This window comes from Elgaria multicarinata, chromosome 15, assembly GCF_023053635.1.
Source record: "Elgaria multicarinata webbii isolate HBS135686 ecotype San Diego chromosome 15, rElgMul1.1.pri, whole genome shotgun sequence".
NCBI lineage: Eukaryota > Metazoa > Chordata > Lepidosauria > Squamata > Anguidae > Elgaria > Elgaria multicarinata.
Window position 1 is genome coordinate 17,469,100 of NC_086185.1, and position 19,118 is coordinate 17,488,217.

Consider the following 19,118-nt stretch of genomic DNA (forward strand, 5'->3'; position numbering starts at 1 on the left):
CTATTGGGAGGTATAAAAATGTAATAAATAAATAAGTACAGATTGCTTACAGTAGATGATGTATTTATTTAAAATATTTTTAAACTGCTGTGCATCCAAGCATTTGTTGGTGATTTACAAAAGCTAAAAAAACAGTGCAACTAAAGAACTAACTAACAAACAAAATACCCTAGTACTTTGTTACAAAATAGTTGTGTTCTCTTAGTGGTGACAACGACTTGTATAAAAGCTGAGGGTGGGCAAAGGAGTACAGGTACTCCCTAAACATCATGACTTTTTCAAACTTTGGCTTTTAAATCAACTTTATCTGATGCTTCTGTGTTTGTATTGTTATTTCTAATTTCTATTTGTGTCCCCCTCTGCCATTCTACTATTGACACAGATTGTTATTTTCATGAGTCGGCAAGAGAGAAATGGTGTTCCTGCAGGAAGTTGTTTAATAAATAAATAAAACCGTCAGCATTCTATCAATTGCTAAGGTCTTCACATGAGCAAACACAAAGACTGTGTTCGAATGACACAATAGTTGATGGTCGGTTAAATAGTCAACAGTTGGTTATTGTGTAGACCATCAAAACTTTTTCATACCATAGTTAATTATTCAGCCAAAATAACCAATGCAAATATCCAACACTGTGCAGAGTTGATTATTTGAACAACCCTTGATTATTGTATTGTCTGTCAGGCACAGTTGACTATTTCATCGCATACAGTTGGTTATTTTCGGTGACTACAGAGTCCCCTGGCAAGAGCGACCAAAGTGGACTGGGGGATGGGGAAGACAGGGAGAAAGTGTCAAACATACTGTTGACTAATAGTCAACTCAATGCTGGCCTTAATCCACACTACAGTCGATTATAATCATGTTGTGTGGGGAATACCCTTTTGTGTGCTATCTCCAGTATTTGAGGCAGTAAGCCTGTGTGCACCAGTTGCTGGGGAACATGGGCAAGAGGGTAATGTTGCACCATGTACTACTTGTTCACCCTTGGTCGATGGCTGGTTGGCCACTGTGTGAACAGAGTGCTGGACTAGATGGACCCTTGGTCTGATCCAGCATCAGGGCTCTTCTTATGTTCTTATGATAACCAACTGTGGAGGTCACTATTAACCCACTATTGTGTTGTCCGAACGCAGCTACAGCCTGCTGATGTAGGAAGCTTTCAATAGATTTTCTTTTTTAAAAAATCTCTTTAAGGCGGATCAACAGGATTTTATGCTATTTTGCAAGAGCTTCATCTGCACAGGTGAGCTCCTTCATTTAACACATTTCAGTTAACACATTTGTGTGCAAAGGGAAAATCAAAGAGTAGGACAAACATTTTATACAGTAAGAATAGGAGTGAAAAACATTTAAATACCATGCTTTTTCCCTCCAGAAGTTTTCTTTTATTTCACTTTCAAGTTTAGGAGTGGGAAGAAACACACACACACACAAATCTACCTACCAAGTGGCATGGGGAAAGCCTCCTTATCCTGACTGACTGGTAGTGAAGGCTTTACTCCAGAAGGAGGGCTCAGTGTATCTGATCAGCAGGGTATCATTAACACACTGACAAGGAGCACTGACAGAATGTTAATGACATTTACACCCCATCAGCTACCAACACCTGGGATTTCCTCAAAGCTCATTATAGAGAAATAATTCACTTAAAGTATGTTGAGATGCCACTTCTGCACAGCACATTTCCCTTTGCAGTCAGGTCTAAATGAGACAGGGTTACATCACTACATTATTACCAACATTAAAAACTAAACATATTCTAAAGTACAGTCCTCCCAGAAGTTAGCAAAAAGGATAGAGAGAGAAGATGGCTTTCTCCACTGAAATGCTGTATTAAATATGTATTAGATGGATTTTGTATAGAGGTACTTCTTAACATTTAAAAGGGTAGTGATGGAGAAGGTACCCATAGTTGAATATTTCAGATTTACACTCTTTTGCAAGTCAACTATGTAGCTCCCTATGTCTTTGATTTATAATGGTTTGGGGATCCAAAGGATCTCTCCTTCTGTTTTAGGAAGACTTCTTCCCTTGAAGAAAGGGAACCTTTAGAGTCAATCCAATAATTCTATGAAGGTCCTTTTAAAGCACTTTCATGTGGTCCATCAAGATGTTTTAAAATACGTTAAGCAAAACACCCACCTCTGATCTCAAAGGATTGTTGAAGAACAACTGACGGGTAGTCCAGTTTTCCCATCCAAAAAGGAGTTGTTCAAAATAACTTACAAAATATATACTCAGATGTATTGATACATATGGAGAACATAAAAACGCTTAAAAATTACATAATTATAAAATCCACTGATTCTAAGGTTCCATAAATCAGTATTGCCAGCTGAAATGGCATGGTAGTCAACATGACTTCAAATACTTAAAAGGCTGTCACGCAGAGGAAGGCCAGGTCCTCTTCTTGATCCTCCCAGAGTGCAGGACACAGAATAATGGGCTCAAGTTACAGGAAGCCAGATTTCGTCTGGACATATAACAATGGAACTAATGACCTAGGGCAGTCATGGGCTGTCTGACACTAGAGGCATTCAAGAAGCAGCTGGACAACCATCTTTAAGGTGGATTCCTGCATTGAGCAGGGGGCCTTATAGGCCCCTTCCAACTCTACTATTCTATGATTATATGACATTGCCAATGTATACTCAGCATCAGTGGTTTTACATTTCTAGCTAAAATAATACTGTTTGCATCAGAAAAAAAATTGAGTTACAATTTCTAATATGGTGTAAACTATTGGCAGAGAATTAGAGATTCAGCTTTTCTACTTGCTTCCCACTGCATAGGTAGAGTACATTTTCTAAAGATAAATCCTACTCCTTGTTTTGATTAACCTTTGGATTTCTACATATTAGGCAAAGCCAGAGCTCTGCTGCCCTTTTAGATTATCCGAAACAGGCTTCCCCCCCACCTTCTTGAAAATAAAAGAGCGGTTTGGACATCGTATTAGATTTTCAACACAATCATCCAAAAATATATTATATCATCAATTAAAGGATTGAGAGAACAGTTAAGTTAGCACAATAACCTAATTCCTACAGTTTTATTTAAATTTTTGGCTTTGGCTAATTAGAAAACTATGTAAAAATCACAAAATATTTGAATCTCTTAATACAACTGATGTTACAATACCAGGCCTCTTGAAATAGTAGAACAATGAGGGGAAAGATAATTACATTATTGGTGGATCATTGGTGAAACACACGGGCAAATACGTGTGTCTCGCTAGGAAAGGGTCCAGGAAAGGGAACTTGTGGCGTATAGCTTGCTGAGAACGATGACCAAGTGTGAAGCTGCTTTGAAAAAGGCAAATTCCATGCTGCAGATCATTCGGAAATGAATCAAAAATAAAACTATGACTATCATAATGCTTTGTACAATTCTGGTCATCATACCACAAGATTATAACAGTTGGGGTTTTTTAGCTTAGAAAAATGTCAAGTTCGGGGGAAAATAATAGAAGTGTATGAATGTGTGCATGGTGTAGAGAAGTGGATAGGAAGACATGTTTCCACTCTCTCTTAATACTAGAAGCCGGGGTCAGATTCAGGACATATGAAGGAAATACTTCTTCATATAGTGCATAGTTAAACTATGGAATTAATTGCAATACCCCACCACAACTTGGATGGTTTAAGAGGCGAGATTAGACAAACTAATGGAGAATAAGGCTAACAATTGCTCCTAATCGTGATGGCTGCACATTTCCTCTAGTGCCAGAGGCAGTATGTTTTCGCATGCCAATTCCTGGGGAACACGAGCAGAAGATGCTAACTGCATTCATGTCCTACTTGTGAGCTTTCCATAGACACCTGGGCCCAGGAAAATGGAGGGATCATCCCTGCCTGCTCCCGGGATCCCCTGTGTGTCATTTGCATGCACAGGGATGGTCCCGGGAGAAAAAGCAGGTGTAGAAATGGCCCTGGTTGGCCACTGTGGGAACAGAATGCTAGACTCTATAGACACTTGGTACGATCCAGCACAGTTCTTCTAATGTACAATTCGTTCTCATTAAATTAATTTACAGTTCAATCTGATGCATGTCTACTCATAAGTAACTTCCATCACGTTCATTATGCCTTACTCTTTGGTAACTGTGTATAGGATTACAGCCTTAATCATATCAGCTATTAGATTCTGTGACAACTTAATACCAAGTTCCTTGATAACATTCTTCCTTTTACTTAAAAAAAACAACACAGAGTAACAAGCCCTCACCATTTAATATAGTTCCCTATCCCATGTGGACAAACAGTCACACTTTGGTGACAATAATGAAGAATAACCAACCATCTGTAACTTACTGATACAAAATGCAGAAGGCTTTCATTTTAAAATGCCTTAATTACCTGCAGGAAAAGAGAAACAATATAAGGAGTCAAAGCCAAGTTCGCAAGACTCTGAAATTGCTTTTCTTTTTTTTAATTATCAAAGCTAGACTTCTCAGAGTTGAATGTTTCCAGAATGATTTGAGCAAAAGCCTTATTAAAAGAAGAGTTTGTGAAGCAGAAAAGCAGGAAGAAATTGCCAAGATCCTGGTGGCAAACCATAATTGAGCTACCATTTACAAGACAGGAGCATACCTGCACAGTACAATCCAGGAACAGCTACCGAGTTAAATAGGGAAATTGTGAGGTGACCCTCATGTCAACAAAGAATCACTGAAGTGAAACATTCTGGGAAGCGTTTTCTTTCCATTCTGTTCCCTAACCTAAAACAAGAATCAACTAAACAGTTGGAGCTTCTGACTGCATTCCTGTATAACCCTTGCTAACAACAGATTTAGTAGAATATTATAAGCCAGTTTAACAGAGACTAATGTGACCTATCACTGAGATGGTAACCTAGGTTTCAGTGGTATTGCTTAAAAAGTTGCAGATGAGTGTTTACAGGTTGGAATGATTTATCTCAGTCTTCCCCAACCTGGTGCCTTCCATTTGTTTTAGACTACAAATCTTATTGGCTCCAACCAGCATGGTCAATGGTCAGGCATGATGGGAGTTGTAATACAAAGCATCTGGAGGGTAGCAGGTTGGGGAAAGCTGATGCACACACACACACACACAGAGAGAGAGAGAGAGAGAGAGAGAGAGAGAACTAGATTTCAGGGAGTGACAGTTCTAGTATAAAGCTCCCCAGTCATCCAAATGTTCCCGTAACACACCTGTTTCCTGTGTACGAAGCTTTTATTTCATAGAGAAGCCTTCCATCAAGGGCACCCTCATCAGCAGTCTTAAGTGGTACAGCCAGGCACCGATTTATCTCCTCTGTGACAATTATGCGCCAGGTAGAACTGACGGTGCATTTGTAGGTTCCAAATGGATAATTTCCAGAAATGAATTCCACTATCACAGCATTTCAACAAACCCTGGCATGCCCCGAGCACCATTTTTATGACAAAAGTTAGGATAAAAATGATAAATAAATACAGGCCACCTCAGATATTACAGTTTTTTGACAGCAAAAGGTGTTTGAATCAAAACAAATAATAGCCATTGCTATCATTCCATTCCGTCAGGCTGCAACAAAGAAAGAGATGGGAAACAAGGCAACCATCAGTTCAGCTGAGGGATCAGTCCCATTTGGCTTTTCTTCTCCGTGATCTGTTTCCATTCAAATTGGTTATTACAAAAAAAATGTCACTAACAACTGGTGCATACATTTGTTTATTTTCTTCTTCCCTTCTCATCCTTCTTTTCCTTTTGTCTCATGTATTTTAGTTTGTACGCCTGAAGGCAGAGACTGTCTTGTTTGTTATTGATCTCATGTAAGCTGTTCTGGGAGCCATTTCAGAGAAAAGCAAGGCAAAAATACTTGAAATAAAATAAATAAATATGACCCTGGGAGTTCTTTTTATCATACTTAGGATTCAACCCAAGTCTTGAGACTGCCTGAGGGAGACTTTTCCAGAGTTTCTAGGGGCAGACCAAGAAGTACCACTACCACAGACACCTTCAATATCCACGAATCTTAAACTCCCAGGCACTGAGGGAGGGGAACTAATCTCCCTAACAGAGAACTAGCATCTGCTTTATTTTGCCATATACCTCATATATACCTCATATATGCCATATACCTCAAATAGGTATATGGCAAAATATACCTTTATTTTGCCATATACCTATTTAAAGAACACTCTTTAAATAGAAAAATACAATTTTGACTGCTTAGACATTTTAAGATTAAATCGCTTTCAAGCCACTGATCTATTCTACATGTACAGATGGTGTTCTGCCATTAGAGTCTGAGATAGGGCATCAAACTTCTTGCCCAGGAGTAGGAAAGATCCTCTTATCTTTTCAGTTACTCCAGTCAAGGAGTCAAAAGCACTGCATGCTTTGTCCCATTTATATAAAGACGACCACAGAGGAAGTCCTTCAGAGACACCTAGACACCAGAAAATCCTCTTCCTTTGGACAGATGTGGGAATTCTGTGTCTGCCTCCTAGGAGCTAATTGGACAAGCTATTTCTTCCTCAGCTCCTCTTTCTCGAAGTAGCAGAACTGAAAACTGTGCACTGCTCACAGAAAGTTGACTGATATACACAGACCTGAGTTAAATCCATCCTGAATTCCAAAACAAATTCCTTAGCTTGTCAGATTACCAAATGTTTGCTAATATTAATAGAAATATACTGTCCGAATTGAACTCTTTTCTCCCTTTCTTTCTATGTATAATGAACTTAATTAATGCTTAATTATGATATCTCACTGACTGATAAGATAGCTATTCTCAGTTAGCTATCCTGTCTAATTGCCAAATTTGTTTCAATGTCATGTTTTGTTTATGTTATGTTTAAAGCTTACAAGCAACTATAAAACCAAAAAAATATTACAATGACCTGCACTTCATGCAACCTGTTGCAACAGCACTCCCCCAGGAATATAGGCAGAAGAGTGCTGTTGCACCCATGTTCTGCTTGTGGGTCCTGGTCAACAGGTGGTTGGCCACTGTGTGAACGGAGTGCTGGACTAGGTGGATCCAGCAGGGCACTTCTTACGTTCTTACCTTTTATGTCAAAAAGTGTGAAAATGTACAATGAAGTTAAGCTGTTTTATTAGTAGTGTTTCCAAGTTCTTCATTGCCATTGCATATGAGACAAATCATGAGGTATGACGATAAGCAACAACGTTAAAATAGTAGGAAGCTCTTACCTGATTCCTTTTGTAGCAAAGTTTCAAAATTGACTGATGGCACAGATATCACAAGCAGGTGGGTCTACCCTGGACTGCCACAAAATAATCAAAAGAAGTTACTTTCAATACTACCAGCAGCACAAGAGTGCATGACCGAAATACTATAATTTTGATCAACACAAGGAATGTAGCACAAACCAAAAACAAGAGAAGAATGGGTATTACTGGCTATAATGATCCATATTAAAAACCTTCTCTCAACTTTACCAGTTAAAGAATATGGAACATAATTATGAAAAATCCACATACATAGTTGTGTGCAATACACACAAGTTTAATCAGACTTGAGTGAAATCTTCCCTTATCAGAGAAAGACTTGTTCAAATAACAGAAGACGGATTTAAACTATGTTCAGACCTACATGAATAAGACTCAAGCTTGCATGTTCCCTCATCTCCTTCCTTCCTCTTGTTGAGTTTTCTTTCACTGGCAAGTCATAGTAATTCTTACATCCAAATCAAGAAAACAATGCCTTTCATACTACAAAACTGGAAAACACAAGCAAGCCATAGTATGTTCATTTCAGATATAAGCAAACTATGGTTTACTTTGAAAATGGAAGTGGAGGAGGAAATAGAGTTACTTGCATGAAACTTGTTTCTCTAAGCTACAGCTAAGATTAACCATGGTTTGGGGTTTAAATTTAGCAATAAATTATGGTTAATAGAAAATTGACACAATAGCTTCCATTTTGCTACTTATGGTCATGTCAGAGGAGAGGGTAGGGGAAGCATATGAGCCTAAGGTGCATGCCTGTAGCACTAAATCATAACTGAAACTCATGCCCTTAACACTAAACCACAGTTTTATATTACATCCAAACCAGGACAGTCTGAGCATGCAATGGGTGGATGGTGCACGTGAGTCTCAGTATTGTTCATGTAACACCAAGCCACAATTTGCACGTAATGCTAACCAATGGTTTAATTAAGCCATAGTTTATTACCCTACCCTGGTTTCTCTGTCAGACAATTGAACAAACCTTACTTTGTTTTCTAAGGGAATGCATTTTTTCAGAAACTACTTATTTCTGAAAGTAAAACGGAAATGGTTACTTACCCATACCTGTTGATTTTTGAGAGAAATGGCCAGTTGCATCATTTGGCAAACCAGTGGTCTGGAGATTCGACCAACATAATGAGGAACATTTCTCTATATCCCCATTTTCCTATTTGGTAACAAAGCTAAAATATGATTTAGAGTTACTTGTACAAGCCTTGGCCTCCAGTGCTCCCCCTCCCCTCCCAAATTTGATCAACCTCCCTATATTAGTCTATATTTCACTACATCAGTCTGTAAAATCTGCTGTGGCAACCTGATACTGGGATGCCCTCCCTTTAGGGATACAGGGGTGTAGGCACTGCAATCCTCCCAGTGCCTGGTTAAAACTTTGCTAAGGCATTTTAGGTTCAGTTGCTTGACTTATTGTATTCCTTCCCCGTATTTGTTTTGAAGATTATATTTTAACATTTTATTGTATTTTGTCTTTATGAAGTCATATTTGTGTTTATGAAGTCACCTAAGGGTGAAGATCGTTTTAAACAATTTTAATTTAATAAATGAAGCCACTGTAAAGTTCTTTTTGCCACTAAGGTAGATATCTGGTATGGCTATATGGGGAGGAGCTACAGCTGAGCAATGAAGCACAAGTTTTGCATGAAGAATATCTGTGGTTCAATTTCTGACACCTTCAATAAAGAAACTTTCCAGCCATGCTGCAAAAGATTTCTGCATGAGACCCTGGACAGCAATCACCAAACAGAGAACACAGTACTGGACCAGTAGTCTGACACAGGCAACTTTCATAAGTTATCACTTAATATATATTCACCATACAGCCCACTTATGGGTGTTTGTTTTTGCCTAAACAGTGTGAGAGGTATCCCTTAATAAAATGGGAAAGGGGCTTCCTTTGATTCTTTTGTAACCATTAATTTCATTGGCTTTCATATCAATTTCTATGCGGAGAAGCAGAGTTTGAAAAACAAAGAAAACCACAACTTCATTGTGTGTGTGTGTGTCCTCTCACCAGCCAAAATAGACAAGGCTATATGAAATAATAGTTAAGAGATTTACGCTTCACTTTAAGTCCACAACAATATGGTTCTCTCATTCCACTTCAAATAGTCCTAGTGTCATTGATTGTACACCATTAGCTACAACAATGGGGCAATACATTCAATTATGAAGATTACTTGCTTTGACACTCTTTCATGTAAAAGAAGCACAGTGTTAACCGCAAAGCTACCTAATATGTGAATATGATGTAATTTACATATTTTACTAGAAAACCAAACTATAGTGTTATCAGTACACAAAGGATATGACCATCTTTTCAACAAATTTATCATGTGGATCTTCTGTTTTGGGGAACTTCTTAATATCATTTTCCAAACGCTGTATCTGATGTTCCATGGAATCGAGGTTGCTCTTAAGACTTTGAGCTGAAACTGGAAGAAAATATGATAACTGAGAAACTAAATTTGGGTGTAAGGAAGAAAAGCAGTGTCAGAAATAATAGTCATGAAGGCAGTGAGGATAATTCCATTAAAATGTGCTCTCGTTTTTCTGAATTACTGCTCATAAAAGTTCTACTCTTCATGAAATAAGTGAGAATATATAATATAATATATGAAATCATCATGGTTAATGTGGGAATGTCACCATTTTATTCTGCCATTAGTTCAAATTAATCTATTTCTATTCAAATTTATTGATAGAAATGCTAATATTTCATTCCTTTAAATCTAATTTGTAGATTAAACAGAAACTAAGGTTCAAAGAGATTCTATCTCAGTAATACATATAACTGGTTATGTAAATGATTTAGAGAGGCTGCAGAAGAAGTCCCCCCCTGCTGCTACAATATACAGATCTATATATAGGCCTGTATCTATTGCAGCTTCTTTACTCCAGAGCTTCAAACACATTTTTTTAAAAAAATAAATACAAATCATTGATACTTAAAATACATAAGCGAACACATAGGCGAGCTATAGCACACCCCTTTTAATATACGCCCTGATGTTATTTAATGTTACTTTATTCCCCTTAGAATGTCTCAAACTTTTCCTTTCAATTATTCTGTTCCCTTTGAAGAAAAAGAACAAGTTTGTTTAAAGAGAGGTAGAGAAATGAGTTCTAGCAGATCTATTCCCTGCCTTCCAATCAAATTACTTCTCACAAGCACAAGCAGCCCTTTGTCCACCCAGAAGATGTTTCCCTGTGGTTCTGCATTCCCAAAGCAACTGGAGTCAAATATTCTTCCTAGCAGGAAGTGGGGAAGCAAGCTTCCTGCGGGTGCTCCCTCACTGGTTGATGGAAGCTGGGTTTTTGTCTCGCCACAATGTTCTTTCTGGGAGGCAGGTTGTGCAGCCTCCTAGCGGTATGTGGCTAACTGGCTAGTGGCATAGTCCAGTGTGTGCTTCCTTTCAGCTCTGTAGCCCCAGGGAAACATCCCAAACAAAGAGAGGAAAGCATAATTAAATTGAACAGGTTATCATCCATTTATGCAAAGTTGCAAAGAAACTAGAAATCAATACAGTTCCTTACACATTGATGAGATATGTGTACTTACTATACTTTACAATATATGAAGTTCAGCCGGCTCTAGATGGGTTTGCACTCTTCCTAAAAGATCTATTTTGAAATCTAGGACTATTTCTATATCTGTAACTAGAAACCCAAAGTAACCTCTGGGGCACACAGACCACCTTTTATTAATTTAGGCTCTCTTGTACCCACAGCAATCCATGCTGTAACATCCAGGATATACTACTGTAATGTGTTACACTTCTTTTCCAGAATTCAACCACTAGGCTATTAACTCGAAGTATCGTGACTATATCTCATCAGACAGAACTGCACTGGCTTCCGGTCCCTTTCCAAGCTTTGGATTTGCATAAATGAATAATAACCCGTTTGATCTTATTATTTCTACTTCCACTTAATATTTGGGATCTTATTATTCCTGATAATATCAAATTACCCCATTTAACAATACTTTATGATTTGGGGGCTGCATTACACCTTGTTGAGATTTTTTTTTTTTGCAGAACACCAAGTTTTCCATCCCTGATTTTTATTACCATTAAAGCAATGAAACCAGAATTAAAAATAATGGCAAAAAAGTTGATACACTGCCTTCCTATTGAGATTTTGGGTTTGTTTGTTTTTTTGCTCAAAGTGTATTATGTTTGTCACTGTTTTGAAATGTGACCAGAAATGTCTTTTTAAGTGAATTGTGAAGTTGTTTAGTCTCACTGCCACACCTTCCAGTTCTTTGGAAATCCTTTCATAACACCAAGAAAATTAATGCATTAAGTGACTAGCTCTCACACAACAGCCACACGCTGGGAACTCTATTTCCTACCTATCCACTTGAGGATACTATATTTAGGTAACTTTTCTCATTTCCATTTTGCACTTTCCCTTACCAGATATGTCAAGTACAATCCAATGCATATTTAGACTGCTCCTAACATTCCCCAGCCAGACCTTACAAGCATGCCCTAATAATCAAATTAAGCTATTAGTGAACCCTTCTATCATGCCTATTTCTACTTCAGGGTTGGGGAGTTGGATTTTAAATTGAGAAAAAGTTTTTTAAAAAACCACAACTTACTTTCTGCATATACAAATATAGTTTACACTATATTTTACACATCTACACTATATTCTTTCAGATGCCAGGTGAAGACCTTTTTATTCTCTCAGCATTTTAACAGTCTATAAATTAAATTTTAACTTTGCTATTTTAAATTTGTGTTTTAAATTTGTATTTTTGCACTGTTGATGATTTTATCTTGGTTGTGCTTTTATATTGCATTGTATATCATGTTTTTTATACAGTTAGTTTTATACCTTGGATGGTTTTAATTATTTGTGAACTGCCGAGGGAGCTTCGGCTATAGGGCGGTATATAAATGCAATAAATAAATAAATAAATACATATTTTAGAAAAGTAAGTTAAATAATCTGCTACCACAAATACACAGGCAAGTAATTTGGGGATATAGGTTCACACATCGTGAGAAGCAATTCAATATTAGTTCTAATCTAAAATATTTTGATGAAGCTTTGCCTAAACTCATGGGTGGATGTCTTCTATCTTCTTACTCTGAATGTATGAAGCAACTTCTCTAATGTGGTACGTTCTCACTGATGTCATTGACCAATGGCATGTATCATGGGAAAACCAATTGAAGATATAAGCAAACCTATTTCCTAAAATCCTTGAAGTGCATTTGGTACACACACACACACACATATGCATATGCACAAATAAAAGGCAAACTTTTTCCATGGCTGGTATTTTAACATACAGACAGAAACTAAAAGAAATATTAAAGAAAACAAGGACACAAAAGTATTTGGTGGTAAAGAGAAATGTTTTCTGAGATGTTACTTTGTTAGGAACCTTAAAAGTCTCACAACACACAGGGAAAAGGGATGGTGCTCCCTGCTGCTCATCCACCCAGACCCAGGCTCTTGGTAATCACATTTCAAATGATGAAAATGGTTGTCAAAGTTAACAACTTCGATATCCTAGGCTACTGAAAGCTATAAATGCACCCTGGCACATGCATGAGAGTCAACAAAGGCAGACGGCAAATGACAAACTCTGAATAGTATTCCGGGGAGCACAGCAAAGAAGAAATTGTGCCACTGACAATGTTTTCCACAAATACAACCAGTAAGTACCTATAATATTAAATAGCCCATTTTGTATGAACAATATTGCTCACACATACTCATATAAAGAGCACCTGATGTTCATTCTAAAAATAAGATATAAAACAACCCAAACTTCAATTTACCATAGCAAAATAATCCTGATAAAATTATACAATCAGCAGCATCTGAAGGAATGTCCGATGTCAATTTTATGTAGGTCTGATTAATCATATTGTTAAGTGCACTTTAAGGAGCCTCGTGTGGCGCAGAGCAGTAAAGCAGCAGTTTCTGCAGCTGAAACTCTCCCCATGGCCTGAGTTCGATCCCAGCGGAAGCTGGTTTCAGGCAGCCAGCTCAGGTCGACTCAGCCTTCCATCCTCCCGAGGTCGGTAAAATGAGTACCCAGCTAGCTGGGGGAAAGGTAATAACGGCCGGGGAAGGCAACGGCAAACCACCCCGCTATAAGGCCTGCCAAGAAAACGTCAGCAAAAGCTGGCGTCCCTCCAAGAGTCAGTAATGACTCAGTGCTTGCACGAGAGGTTCCTTTCCTTTCCCTAAGTGCACTTTAGTAGGCCTGAGGCAAAATAGGATAATTGCTGCGTCTGACACACATTTGGACCAAAAAGTAAATACATTTCAACTTCAAATATAAATATCTGAGGCAGGAGGGAGGGGGAGAGTGACACTACTGAACTTGTGTGCACTATCCCTGAAGAAGGCCTCTGTATTCACTCTAATAGGATGAATATTAATTAAAAATCAACTAAAGGGACTTTTAAAAAAAGAAATGCCATTCTACCAACTACAATGAAGGAGGAAGAAGTCACCACCACTGAATTAATGGGTATGGGGATAAATACTCCAAATTTCATGTATAAAAAAATCACCAGCCTAAATTATCAGAACCATTTTGATTCAGAGAGGTGTTTTTCCCCCCTCTTTTATACTTTAAACTGCCCTCCTTCCCTCAATCTTTCACTAATCTTCTTGAAAATTTCAGGGAATGTAAAACCAACAATTCTTTCTGGCACATGTAAATTTCAGGAAGATTGGTGACACATTTTCGGTTTGATGAATGTTAGAATGTCCACCCCCCTAATTACCCCTTTATAATGGTAGAATGCTTTTTCTACTGTCTGTCCTTAACTACAGGAACACAGCAGTGTCCCTGTAAATACAAATACACTAATAACATAAGCTGACAATAACTACCCAGGAAAATAAATGGAACTCATACTAGAAGCTTGTTGAAAATGTTAGTTCATTGTTGTTCTGCAGTGATAAAGCTGCATTCAATACTAAGAACTATTGATTTAAAAAGTGTTAATTAAAAATAAACTGAAAGTGTCAATGCTACTATCAATAAAATCAATACATGTCACAAAATTTAGAATATCATAAAAGTTAGCAAATGTACAGTAAAAACTATTAAAATGTTCAGAGAGTTTTCTTTGAAAAGAGACTCAAGAAGTTTAGGGCAGGATTAAAAAGTTTAAGACATTTAGTTTAGAAAATGGCAGTTGGGAGGGTGGCTATGATAGATGTTTATAATATAATATAAAACATACAGAGAAGTTAAACGGAGAGAAATTATTCACTCATTTATGCATTATAAAATTCTGGACCTTGCAATACATTTTCAAGGGGTAAATTCCTCACCAAATGCACAATCATCGCTACAACCATAATTTCACAATTACTTGTATTATGTGCTTTCTTCTTCTTCTTCAATTAAAATGGCTTGAAATGTGTGTGTGTGTGTGTGTGTGTGTGTGTGTGTGTGTGTAGATTAGACATATTCATGAAGGTTAAGTCAAATCTGAGAGTATTAACTTTGATAGCTATAAATAGAGGAGGGTTTTGCTGTGGCAGCCTGGAACGTGTTTGTGCTTACTAAATACAACTGGATTTACTAGTATGTTTCTACACACACCATGCAAGTTGATTGAATGGCCATGAATGCCAGAACACAACCCTGATGATGATGAAAGACAGGTTAAGGATTCCTGTCACACTGTAATTTTCTCTTTATCATGTCATATAAGCACAAATAATTCATAACTATGTTTTAAACAGATGATTGTTTAGGGAGCAATTCATCCTTGTGAGTGTCTGGAATACGGGAAAGGTCATAAGCCTCATTTCTTTGCCTAGACAAGTAATTTACTAGACTCTTAAGCATTCTGGCTGCACAAATAGCCTGCAGAGAGAAAGAAGAGGCAGGATGGAAAAACATCTTCCTCCCCCAGATTATCTGTGCTGTCAATTTATCTTGCACGAGTGTTCTTGTCCTGAGTATTTCCTGAAAGGTTGTTAGGGTCAATGCTAAGCATTTAACAAAAAAATAAAATGTTTCTCTCCACCACGCCACTCAGTGGCTGAAATGGGAGCTCCTGTTAGGATACATACCCTATTTCTTCGATTCTAAGATGCACTTTTTTCCCATATAATCATCTCTAAAAATGGGGTGCGTCTTAGAATCGCGGGTGTGTCTTAGGGTTTTTTTTTCTGTTGGTGGTACTGAAATTAGTGTGCGTCTTACAATCGATGGTGTCTTACAATCGAAGAAATACGGTATATACAACGGCACTGACCACAGGCACCTGTTGACACTAGTTCTCCAAAAGTAGAAAAATATTGGACAGTGAAGAGAAGATGACTGTCAAGGCTTGTTTATGTTACATGCAGCTATAATGGTAACAATGTTGCATAGTTATTTTGTAGTAAAATTAAACAAATATAGAGAAAGCACAATGCAAAAAAGTTCGTTTATACCAGAGATGGGCAAACTGATGCTCCCCAGATGGTTTTGACTGCAATTCCAATAATCTCTGAACGCTGGATATGCTGCCTGGTTGACTAACCTTAGTTTATAATAAACACCAAGGCATGATTTGGGAGCCCTGTGTTTGCGTGCATCTGCCTCCCTCTTTTCTTGCAATTCTGGTTTGGAAGGCAATGCAGTTTGGAAGTTGTTGTTTGTTTGCTTTTAAATGGATACATCAAAAGAGTTAATAAAAAATGGTGTGTAGAGTGGAAGGAGAGGAGGGGGCATCCAAACTTAATTCTATAACACCAAGCCATGGGTTTGGGGTTAGATCTAAACCATACCAACATTAACAGGGCAGAAGAAGCTTCCCCAAGGACTGCAATGGGAGAAATATAATGAATCTGCCAAGCCACACATTTTAGTGCCGGCTGATCCGTGCATTTCTGTATCTCAGACTAAGCAGTCTAACAACAACAATAATTGCTTTTGCAACTTAGTTAACACATTAAATGCTATGATACATATTATTATTATTATTATTTATTTATATAGCACCATCAATGTACATGGTGCTGTACAGAGTAAAACAGTAAATAGCAAGGCCCTGCCGCATAGGCTTACAATCTAATAAAATCATAGTAAAATAATAAGGAGGGGAAGAGAATGCAAACAAGCACTGGGTAGGGTAAACAGGCACTGGGTAGGGTAAGCAGGCACATGGTAGGGTAAAACTAACAGTATAAAGTCCGCACAACATCAAGTTTTAAAAGCTTTAGGAAAAAGAAAAGTTTTTAGTAATCATTATCTAATATATATTTGTACATTGTACAAGATTCCAACAACAGACTACATTTGAACTAATTATGAACTTTAAAACTGATGGGTGCGCTTTTTTTTCCCCTCAAGAAAATTACACCAATTAGGTCGTGAAACTAAATTCCTAGAGTCAAGGAAGAAACGGCAGTGCTCAGACTGTTGAAAATGTACTGGACAGCACCCTGAAGGATAATGTCTTGGGAGCTGGCTAGCAAAACATATCACAGAATCTAATTGGTGTTTTCATCTTGAAGGGGCTTTACATCCATGATCACAATTTCCAATTGAACATTTTAAGATTAACATTTTAAGGTTAACATTATGTATTTCACACCAACATCAGCTAAAGTTCTTACTCTCTTTGTAACAATAGAAACCAATTGCTAGTATTCCAAGACTACATTTTCATAACTGCACTGATTATACTGAGTTTGAAATCCTAAAATGTTCTAACGTTTCTATATAACTGTTCTTTAGTGAACCATAGGAAAGAAGATATTAACAACAAAGAGACAAAATGCAGGGATCTTCCCCCACCCCCTACAATCCACCAGGAGGCACATTAAGGCATAGCACGTGCTATGCAAGCAAGAGTTCAGTTATACACACCCAGCAACAAAACAGAATAAATTTACTTCAAACCAATCTGGCTGACTTATTGGCAGGATACAAAGAAAATGCTGTCTTGTTCTACAACTCTATTTCTAAAAAAAAATCCCCTCTAAATGTTCCTCATTGAGAAAATGTAGATGTCACATACTTGAGCCCATGAAATTGCTTCATTTAGGGTGAGGTGGGAGAGCGTGTACACACACACACACATATGCATAACACACCCGAAGTACAACATTTTAATGGACCATCAAAGAAGCCAAGGGGGGAAGTTAGCAAGACACAATTATACCAAGAAATATTGGCCCTTCCAAGATCAGTGGTGACAGCTTCTATTTCTTCAGTAAGTTTCTCAACTACAGTATATGAATTGCTATGCACAGCACTTGATCACAACACTAAGGCCACAGCTAGACCTAAGGTTTATCCTGGGATCATCCAGGGTTCGCCCCTGCCTGAGCACTGGATCCCCTGTGTGTCACCTAGATGAACAGGTTTGACCCCTGGACAATCCAGGGATAAACCTTAGGTTTAGCTATGGCCTATGTCTAGATAATGCAGTATCTTCATAGAAGAGGGTTACTTCTTATATAAACATGTCTAATCAACTAGGATTAGAATGCATATTAACGAGACAGCTGGTAAAGTTTTTGTATTACTCTAAGCTAGTCAAAGGAAGCAACAGTGTCCAATGTCCTTGCCAACTCATGGTTTGATGACTCATGGTAGCCCTTGCGCCTGGTCTACTTTTGACAAGCCAAAAACTGAAGAGCATGCCCTGCATTCATATAAAAATAATCATATAAATTCTCTCTCTTTTTTTTTTGGGGGGGGAGGCATACTGTCAAGATTTATACAATCCACAGCAATAACAACTTGAATTTACCATATAATATTAATACTCTTACTATATCAAATATTTTAACATGCAAAATCATTTTAATAATTTAACAAGTCAGGCAGCTAGGATGAGAGACAAAAATGTATTTACAACTTCAATTTATAAAATTGGTTCTTGTAAAAATCAAGTGCTGAACTGGATTATTATGCAAACTTTCAACTCTTTAAAAGAAAGCACTGTTAGGTCATTCATTCCATTTTGTAGCCCGATCAAGAAGGGAGGTCAAGCATTACTTGGAATTTTAAAATGAGCATGAAAAGCAACAAAAACAAAGAAAAACAGTGTTTACTGTTGGTGAATCATGGAGCTAATGGAAGAGCTTATGCCTATATCCCATTTTTCCCCTATGCAAATTTAGGGCGAGATCCACTTGGAGCACCGCCTCCCACCCTTCTCACACATAGGAGGGAGGCCAAGACAAAAATGTCCCCAGATGGCAGCCCCATGTATGCTAGGGTTGCCACACCAGAGGTCCTTGGGAGGGAGATTGCACTTAAAGGGGATGGGGAGAGGGTTAAAAGTTCCTATGCACATGTGAAATAGCTGGTTATGCCAATCCGGATTGTTGTTTTAAAAGCATAATCATCTACTAAGGAAGAGTGTCAAGATTTCATTCTGCTATTACTTAATTACATAAGCAATTACATAATCAGAACCGAAGATGTGCAGTGTATATGCACTATTGGTAAAATGGTTAAAGACACACACACACCCAAACCATGCCAATATCAAAAGCACAGTCCACAAAATTCACCCCAGTCTCCATTTTTTATTGTCCTCGGCTTTGGAATTCAAAGAAGTGCATTTTCTTGTATGATAAATCATGACACTGTTCAACATTCAGGCCTCTACCAATAAACCTTATGGCATTTAAGATACACTAGTGATTTTCTTCAACTCTATTGTGTCTGGTGTACCTAATTTCCTTCTATTAATGTGCTCACACAGACAGTTATAGGGACAGACCACTAGTGATTTACTGGAGCGACAGAATGATGGGAGTTGCTCTGAAGGTGGCTCTTAATTTTAAGGCAGAACAACAGTTTTCAGACACTATATTTGACAGAATGGCCACAGATGCAGGCATTAAATTTAACATAGCAGAAGCCATAATCCCTTGAATTCCCAAACACTGTG

General features: G+C 37.8%; 1 protein-coding gene across 1 annotated transcript in view; it reads right to left on the reverse strand.

The window, feature by feature from the left end:
• DIAPH2 (diaphanous related formin 2) overlaps positions 1–19,118 on the reverse strand; it is a 327,319-nt gene that overhangs the window by 147,371 nt on the left and 160,830 nt on the right. Inside the window, exon 23 of the mRNA XM_063141950.1 lies at positions 9,531–9,656. Coding sequence (XP_062998020.1) covers positions 9,531–9,656 — 126 coding nt within the window. The remainder of the gene's footprint in view (positions 1–9,530; positions 9,657–19,118) is intronic.